Source organism: Procambarus clarkii, chromosome 25 (genome assembly GCF_040958095.1).
Source record: "Procambarus clarkii isolate CNS0578487 chromosome 25, FALCON_Pclarkii_2.0, whole genome shotgun sequence".
NCBI classification, from domain to species: Eukaryota; Metazoa; Arthropoda; class Malacostraca; order Decapoda; family Cambaridae; genus Procambarus; species Procambarus clarkii.
In genome coordinates this window covers 28,011,820-28,021,819 of record NC_091174.1, presented here as the reverse complement: position 1 = coordinate 28,021,819, position 10,000 = coordinate 28,011,820, and the positions used below count along the sequence as shown (strand labels likewise).

General features: G+C 42.3%; 1 protein-coding gene across 1 annotated transcript in view; it reads right to left on the bottom strand.

Moving 5' to 3' along the window:
• Positions 1-10,000, bottom strand: part of LOC123753543 (carbonic anhydrase-related protein 10-like) — a 279,994-nt gene that overhangs the window by 100,033 nt on the left and 169,961 nt on the right. Inside the window, exon 3 of the mRNA XM_069331362.1 lies at positions 7,081-7,176. Coding sequence (XP_069187463.1) covers positions 7,081-7,176 — 96 coding nt within the window. The remainder of the gene's footprint in view (positions 1-7,080; positions 7,177-10,000) is intronic.

Sequence of the window (10,000 nt, the reverse complement as noted above, 5' to 3'; positions counted from 1 at the left end):
GATGGATATTCAGGGCTGTGAAGGTTTCAGTGACTACATAGCAGGTACCGTAAAAAATGGAGGGAAAAAAATTATAGTCGTAGTCATATATACTCCACCACAAAATGACAGAAGACCTAGACAGGAATATGATAGAAACAACATGGCCACCATTAACATAATAGAAAGAGCAGCTTCTGTTGCTAGCAGGAATGGATCTGGACTACTAATTATAGGAGACTTCAACCATGGGAAGATAGATTGGAAGAACAGAGACCCGCATGGAGGACCAGAAACATGGAGGGCTAAGCTGCTGGACGTGGCAACAAGAAACTTTCTAAGCCAGCACATCAAAGAACCAACAAGAATGAGAGGAGAAGATGAACCAGCGATGCTTGATTTGATATTTACCCTAAATGAGTGGGATATAAGAGAAGTTAAGATGGAAGCGCCCTTGGGAATGAGTGACCACTGTGTATTGAACTTTGAGTACCTGGTAGAGCTAGGACTTATCTCTCCCAAAAAAGAACTAGGAATCAAAAGGCTGGCATACCGAAAGGGAAATTATGAACAGATGAGAAGTTTCCTAAGTGAAATACCTTGGGACACAGACCTCAGAGATAAGTCTGTACAGGGTATGATGGACTATGTTACCCAAAAGTGTCAGGAGGCAGTAAACAGGTTCATCCCGGCCCAAAGGGAAAAATCCGAGAAGCAACAGAAGAATCCATTGTATAATAGGGCATGTATGGAAGCGAAGAAACTGAACAAAAGGGCGTGGAGGAACTTCCGGAATAACAGAACAACAGAAAGCAGGGAGAGATACCAGAGAACCAGGAATGAGTACGTCAGGGTGAGAAGAGAAGCAGAGAAAAGTTTTGAAAATGATATAGCAAACAAAGCCAAGACCGAACCAAAGCTACTCCACACTCACATCAGAAGGAAAACAACAGTGAAAGAACAGGTATTGAAACTTCGAACAGGCGAGGACAGGTATACAGAGAATGACAGAGAGGTGTGTGAAGAACTCACCTAGAGGTTCCAGGAAGTCTTCACAATAGAACAAGGTGAGGTCACTGAGCTAGGAGAAAGGGAGGTAAACCAGGCGGCCTTTGAAGAGTTCGAAATAACGAGAGAGGAGGTCAAGAGACACCTGCTGGATCTGGATGTTAGAAAGGCTGTTGATCCAGATGGGATCTCACCATGGATACTGAAAGAGTGTGCAGAGGCACTTTGCTTCCCACTCTCCATAGTGTATAGTAAGTCACTAGAGACGGGAGACCTACCAGAAATATGGAAGATGGCGAATGTGGTCCCAATATACAAAAAGGTCGACAGGCAAGAGGCACTGAACTACAGGCCAGTGTCCTTGACTTGTATACCATGCAAGGTGATGGAGAAGATCGTGAGAAAAAACCTGGTAACACATCTGGAGAGAAGGGACTTCGTGACAAATCGCCAACATGGGTTCAGGGAGGGTAAATCTTGCCTTACAGGCTTGATAGAATTCTACGATCAGGTGACAAAGATTAAGCAAGAAACAGAGGGCTGGGCGGACTGCATTTTCTTGAATTGTCGGAAAGCCTTTGACACAGTACCGCATAAGAGGCTGGTACATAAGCTGGAGAGACAGGCAGGTGTAGCTGGTAAGGTGCTCCAGTGGATAAGGGAGTATCTAAGCAATAGGAAGCAGAGAGTTACGGTGAGGGGTGAGACCTCCGATTGGCGTGAAGTCAACAGTGGAGTCCCACAGGGCTCTGTACTCGGTCCTACCTTGTTTCTGATATATGCAAATGATCTCCCAGAGGGTATCGATTCATTTCTCTCAATGTTTGCGGACGATGCTAAAATTATGAGAAGGATTAAAACAGAAGAGGACTGTTTGAGGCTTCAAGAAGACCTAGACAAGCTGAAGGAATGGTCGAACAAATGGTTGTTAGAGTTTAACCCAAGCAAATGTAATGTAATGAAGATAGGTGTAGGGAGCAGGAGGCTAGATACAAGGTATCATCTGGGAGAGGAAATTCTTCAGGAGTCAGAGAAGGAAAAAGACTTGGGGGTTGATATCACGCCAGACCTGTCTCCTGCAGCACATATCAAGCGGATAACATCAGCGGCATATGCCAGGCTATCCAACATACGAACGGCATTCAGAAACTTGTGTAAAGAAACATTCAGAACTTTTTATACCACATATGTCAGGCCAATCCTGGAGTATGCAGCCCCAGCATGGAGTCCATATCTAGTCAAGGATAAGACTAAACTGGAAAAGGTTCAAAGGTTTGCCACCAGACTAGTACCCGAGCTGAGAGGTATGAGCTACGAGGAGAGACTACGGGAATTAAACCTCACTTCGCTGGAAGACAGAAGAGTTAGAGGGGACATGATCACCACATTCAAGATTCTGAAGGGAATTGATAGGGTAGATAAAGACAGTCTATTTAACACAAGGGGAACACGCACTAAGGGACACAGGTGGAAACTGAGTACCCAAATGAGCCACAGAGATATTAGAAAGAACTTTTTTAGTGTCAGAGTGGTTGACAAATGGAATGCATTAGGAAGTGATGTGGTGGAGGCTGACTCCATACACAGTTTCAAGTGTAGATATGATAGAGCCCGATAGGCTCAGGAACCTGTACACCTGTTGATTGACAGTTGAGAGGCGGGACCAAAGAGCCAAAGCTCAACCCCTGCAAGCACAACTAGGTGAGTACAACTACGTGAGTACACACACACACACACACACACACACACACACACACACACACACACACACACACACACACACACACACACACACACACACACACACACACAAACACACACACATTTCCATGCCTTCAATGTGTCAATATTTATCCTTCACTATGGCAACAAACATGTCGCGAATACCGTACCCAATACTCATTATTTCAACACCGCCTCTTGTGGAAGATGTCCCGAGGGAGCCTCGCCCGTCCACACCAGCTCAGTCCACCAATCACAGACGGAGATAAGCTGGCTGGGTAATTTAGTCCGGCAAATAACTAGGCTGCATTGTGGTTTGTGCTGGTGGTGGTGAGGTGATAATTAGTAGGAGGAGGAAGCCCAGAGGGAGAGCCTCGCGTGAGAGTCATGCCTCCACCGACAAAGGCACTACGGGCTCACCATAGCCCGTGCTACTTGGAACTGTTCCAGGTAGCGAATCTTTAACAACAACAACTTCACCGACATTAATGCCTCCTCCATCCTATCGCTGCTAATGCTGTCTATCATCCACCCCGGCCATTAATGCTGCCTCACGTTACCAATGCGTCCCCTATTCCACCCCCCCCCCCGTTACTAATACTGCCTCTCGATTGATTGATTGATTGATATAGATTAAGCCACCAAAGAGGTGGCACGGGCATGAATAGCACGTAAGTGGTAACTGCCTCTCATTCATCACCGCAACTATTACTGCTTCTAGTCCACCATCGCTACTAATGCTGCACCTCATCCACCTCCTTTTATAATGCTGCTCTTCAGAACCTCGTTGCCAATAATGTGGACCACAATCCACTTCAGCCACTAATGTTCTGAATATTGAGCAATGGGTGCTCTAAATATAGGGCAATGTGAGCTCTAAATACTGAGCAATGTGAGCTCTAAATACTGAGTAATGTGAGCTCTAAATACTGAGTAATGGGAACTCTAAATACAGGGCTATAGGAGCTCTAAATACTGAGCAATGTGAGCTCTAAATACTGAGCAAAGAGAGCTCTAAATACTGAGCAATGAGAGCTCTAAATACTGGGCAATGAGAGCTCTAAACACTAAGCAATGTGAGCTCTAAATACTGAGCAATGAGAGCTCTAAATACTGAGCAATGAGAGCTCTAAATACTGAGCAATTAGAGCTCTTCGTACTGAGCAATGAGAGCTCTAAATACTAAGATATGGGAGCTCTAAATACTAAGATATGGGAGCTCTAAATACTAAGATATGGGAGCTCTAAATACTGAACAATAAGAGCTTTGTGAAACGATTTTTCTCAATTAAATTTCTGAATAATGATCAAATACATCTATGTATAATGAGTAATGAAATATCTGAATAATGAGTAATGCGAGCTCTATAAAATGAGCAATGGCTGCTCGTTATAATGAGTAATGAGATCGCAGCATAGTGAGTAATAAGAGCTGTGTATATTGATAATAATGTCAACTGTGTATAATGTACAATGACAGGTAACGAAATCTCTGTACAGATCTGGAAAGGGATAAATTAAAGATTTGTATAATGAGTAATGCGAAACCTTTAAACTGAGCAATGAATGTCTGTACAATGATAAATGGGAGTTGTGTATAATGAAATAAAGAGAGCTCTGTATAATGATATACTACAGCTCAATATGTTCAGCAAATGTTTTAGTAACGAATGATAAGAAAGAGGATAGAAATCGGTATATATGTGGTCAGTATTTAACAACATGAGAGTGTTTTCCTCTGGTTGGTAGCTGAGACCTGTGAGAGGTGTGTCTATCAAACAAATGATATCAAACAAACAGGGCAGAAACAAATGGGCAAAGTTTCTTTCACCCTGAATGCCCCTGTTACCTAGCAGTAAATAGGTACCTGGGAGTTAGTCAGCTGTCACGGGCTGCTTCCTGGGGGTGGAGGCCTGGTCTAGGACCGGGCCGCGGGGACACTAAAGACCCGAAATCAACTCAAGATAACCTCAAGATAGATCACCTCATATATATTACTTGGGCCAAGACGGCAGTCAGAAACGCCATTGATACTACCACAACAACGCCCCTCCACAGTCAGGGTGATGGCATGGGCTCCCCTACTGCCAGGTCACCACCTATGAGGTACTTGAATTGGTCATGGCCACAGCCTCATCCATCATATTAATCCTCTACTGTGTGATTGGTGCTCCCTCCTGCCTCCACTCATACTCCTGGGTATGAGGGAAGGAAGTCTTCTCTGTCTACCCCTCACATTTCCCCTCAGTTAACTTTCCTTTCCGTGCTAAACTTTTCCTCGTTATTTCCTACTCATATCTTTATTTTATTTTATTTGGGAATGTATATTTCCCCTAGAGGTAAATAAATAGGTAACATGTTTATTTGCAAAATATTTTGTGTTTTTTATAAATAACCTAAATTCCTGTTGTTATATTTCAATGGTTTCCAGCCTCCAGTGACGAGCATCGATGCTGCTACCTCCTGGAATCAGAAGATATATATATATATATATATATATATATATATATATATATATATATATATATATATATATATATATATATATATATATATATATGCAAACAAGCCTGAATGGTCCCCAGGACTATATGCGACTGAAAACTCACACCCCAGAAGTGACTCGAACCCATACTCCCAGTAGCAACGCAACTGGTATCTACAGGACGCCTTATTCCGCTTGACCATCATGACCGGACATAAGGAAGTGATAGCCGAAGCTATTTGAACCACTTCCCCGATGGCACTCGGATGGTAATCTTGGGCATAGCATTTTATCAAATCACCTCATTTTTTTGGGCACACGTGAGGAACACAAATGCAAACAAGCCTGAATGGACCCCAGGACTATATGCGACTGAAAACTCACACCCCAGTAGTGACTCGAACCCATACTCCCAGGAGCAACGCAACTGGTATCTACAGGATGCCTTAATCCGCTTATGCCCATGATTACCATCCGATTGCCGGCGGGGAAGTGGTTCAAATAGCTTCGGCTATCACATCCTTATGTCCGGTCGTGATGGTCAAGCGGATTAAGGCGTTCTGTAGATACCAGTTGCGTTGCTCCTGGCAGTATGGGTTCGAGTCACTTCTGGGGTGTGAGTTTTCAGTCGTCATATATATATATATGTATATATATATATATATGGTAACTGGAATACGCTCAGCACCGATAGTTGTAACACTTTACATCTATATATATATATATATATATATATATATATATATATATATATATATATATATATATATATATATATATATATATATATACATATATACATAAAGTGTTACAACTATCGGTGCTGAGCGTATTCCAGTTACCATGACTAGGGAAGTTGGCTTCCAGCACCTGAGGCTACAATTCCTTGATCATTGAGGCCTAGATTGTCTGTGGCTTGGACTCTCAGTGGATTGGACTACCTGTGACCTGGACTGTCTGTGACTTGGACTGACTGTGACCTGGACTGTCTGTGACCTGGACTGTCTGTGACTTGGACTGACTGTGACCTGGACTGTCTGTGACCTGGACTGACTGTGGCCTGGACTGTCTGTGACCTGGACTGTCTGTGGCCTGGACTATCTGTGACTTGGACTGTCTGTGACCTGGACTGTCTGTGACCTGGACTGTCTGTGGCCTGGACTATCTGTGACTTGGACTGTCAGTGGCTTGGACTACCTGTGACCTGGACTGTCTGTGGCCTGGACTGTCTGTGACCTGGACTGTCTGTGGCCTGGACTGTCTGTGGCCTGGACTGTCTGTGACCTGGACTGTCTGTGACCTGGACTGTCTGTGACCTGGACTGTCTGTGGCCTGGACTACCTGTGACCTGGACTGACTGTGACTTGGACTATCTGTGACCTGGACTGTATATGGCTTGGACAGAAATTTACCCAGGAAGTATGATGAATAGTTTTGATACAAATCAATAAGTCAGTTGGCATGAAGTGAGAGGCGAGGCTAGAGAATTGAAAGGAGTGGAAACCGTGGAATATTAATGAGGAGAGAAGGTCACTGTTATCCACAGTGAGAGGTCACTGTTATCCACAGTGAGAGGTCACTGTTATCCACAGTGAGAGGTCACTGTTATCCACAGTAAGAAGTCACTGTTATCCACACAGGGCACCTGTATGACGTGCTCGTTATCATGCTCTGTGATATTGTAGTTATCTAGGCTAAAATAAACATGGAACGTTGGTTTTCCCCTTCCTCCACAGGAAAATGCGCTTTAACCATTTATAATATGTTCTCTGTTTTATTCTCTCTCTCTCTCTCTCTCTCTCTCTCTCTCTCTCTCTCTCTCTCTCTCTCTCTCTCTCTCTCTCTCTCTCTCTCTCTCTCTCTTTCTCTCTCTCTGTTTTTCTCACCTGTATCATGATGGAGAGACCAACGATGCCGTTGGAGCCGAGCCTGGCCTCGCTCATGTTGCGGTAGAGGTCAGCGTTGAAGCCATACAGCTGGACCTGACAGAAACAAAAATACTGAATGAAACTCTGAAGGCCAATTAACCTTAGTGAAAATAAAAGGTACGAGAAAGAGATTATATTAGAATGCAATGTACGTGATCGTCCTAATGTTAATGTGATCGTCGATAATGTGATCGTCATTCATTACCTAGGTTTCCTAGCCTAGCCATACTCCCTTACTCCATTGTACCCCTGTAAGCCCCTTTTGTGTTTGTTTGGTACAGTATTGTGTACTTTTATTTCTTTTTGTTTTTCTTGTTTTACCGGCAATCAGCTTTTTTTTTTATGCAGTCAAGTATAGACCCAGAACTTAACCTCTTATCCACTATCTATGACAATAATCACTTTAATGATCTAAATTGCAGATATTTTGCAGCACATGATGTAAACAATGTATTAACTCATAGTCACAATATCTCTGTAATCAATTTGAACGTTAGATCCCTACGCAAACACTTCGATGATGTTAGTGCCTTGATTGAAGCTATTGACAACAATTTCTCTTTTATTATACTTACTGAAACATGGTTGAAAGATGATACTACTCAACTCTTTAACATGCCTAACTACTCAGCAATCCACAACTGTCGTCAACTTCAGAGAGGTGGTGGCACTGCTCTTTACTACCACCAAGAACTAACATGCTTAAAAGAAATTAGAACTAGAGACTGCTATGGGGAGTATATCTTCGCCAGCTTCAGAGTCAAGGGTGCCGAGTCTATCCTGTCTGTGGGTGCAGTTTATAGAATTCCTAACACTGATGTGTCCGAATTCAACTCAAACCTTAGAAATCTAATACTTGATAACAGACTGAACAAAAACCACCTAATTATCGCAGGGGACTTTAATATTGACCTCTGCGAGCCAGAATACCCTACTGCTGTTAGCTTCCTCAACTGTATGAATTCCTGCTTCCTCATACCCTTAATCACTAGACCTACTAGAATCACTGATAGCACTGCCACGACTCTAGATCACATCTGGACAAATATAACCTCTCCACTTACTTCAGGTATAATCACCGATAGCACTACAGACCATTACCCCACATTTCTCTTAACTAACATTAGCAAACCACCTCTAGAAACAAGGGAGTTAAGCTTTAGGCTGCACAATGAAACTGCTATAAACAATTTTATAACTGCTGCTGATAATGTCAACTGGGAGTCCGAGTTAGGTAACATAGGGGACATCAACCTAGCAGTGCAATCTTTTCTACAAACAACTCTTAGCCTTTATAATACCCACTGTCCTATGCTTACAAAACAAGTCACAACCAAAAGGCTTAACAATCCCTGGCTTACAAAGGGAATACTTAAATCTATTAATAAAAAACATGACCTTGAGAAAAAGTATAGGTTAGGGATTGTCTCCAAAGAATTCTCAAAGAATTACTCATTATTGCTATCTAAGATAATTAGACGAGCCAAAACTAAGTACTACGAAGATAAATTTACCCAAATAAAGAGCAACATTAAACAAACATGGAGAACAATTTCACAAATATTGGGCTCAAAGAAGTCTTTAAATAACAAACCGACTCTCCTGTCTAATAACGATGGTCAGCTTTCAGCCTCTGATTCTGCTATTGAGTTCAATAGGTTCTTCTCTTCCATTGGTTCATCCCTTGCTAATGATATTCCATCTTCCAGTACTGACATTAAGGACTATCTGACAGGGAACTATCCCCAGTCTCTGTACCTAAAGCCTATTAATTCCATTGACGTCAATGAGATAATCCTTTCCCTTAAAACCAAGTCTGGTGCCCTTGAGGAGATACCAACTTTAATCTACAAAAAAGCCTCCAGATCTTTAGCCCCTGCTATTGCTTTGCTCTTCAACAAGTCACTTGAACTCCAAACCTTTCCAGATATTCTAAAAAAAGCGAGAGTAACGCCTGTCCACAAATGTGGTGATCTCACAGATGTTAACAACTACAGACCTATATCAATCCTGCCAAACTTGTCAAAAATTTTTGAAAAACTAATCTATAAGCAGCTTTACTCATATCTAGCCAAACTCAATATACTTAGCCCTTGCCAATATGGCTTCAGGCCCAAAAAAGCACTAACGATGCACTTATTAGTATGCTTAACTCGATTCATACAGCTCTTGATAAAAATGAGTTCCCTGTTGGGTTATTTGTGGACCTGCGTAAAGCTTTCGATACTGTCAACCACCAAAACCTTCTTCTTAAATTACATCATTATGGTGTCAGAGGACACTCCCTACAATACCTCAAATCCTACCTTACTGACAGGCTCCAATGTGTTTCTGTGAATAATACAATTTCTCCCACCCTACCCATCAACATTGGTGTTCCCCAGGGCAGCATACTTGGCCCTCTCCTCTTTCTCATCTACATTAATGACCTTCCAAATGCCTCCCAACACCTCAAACCAATCCTATTTGCTGACGACACAACCTTCATTTACTCCAGTCCTGATCCCCTTGCTCTAAATACCACAGTAAATACTGAGCTAAATAAAGTCCATCTGTGGCTAACTGCCAACAAACTCACCCTTAACATTGACAAAACTTTCTATATTCTGTTTGGCAATAAATCCTCTAATCAAATAAATCTCAAAATAAACAATACCCAAATTTGTAACAAATTAGATGGCAAATTCCTTGGCATTCTCATTGACCACAAGCTGAATTTCCAGGGACACATTCTAAACATATCTAAAAAAGTTTCAAAAACTGTGGGCATTCTTTCTAAGATCAGATATTATGTACCACGCCCTGCCCTGGTGACTCTCTATTACTCCCTTATCTATCCATATCTCAACTATGGTATTTGTGCTTGGGGCTCTACTAC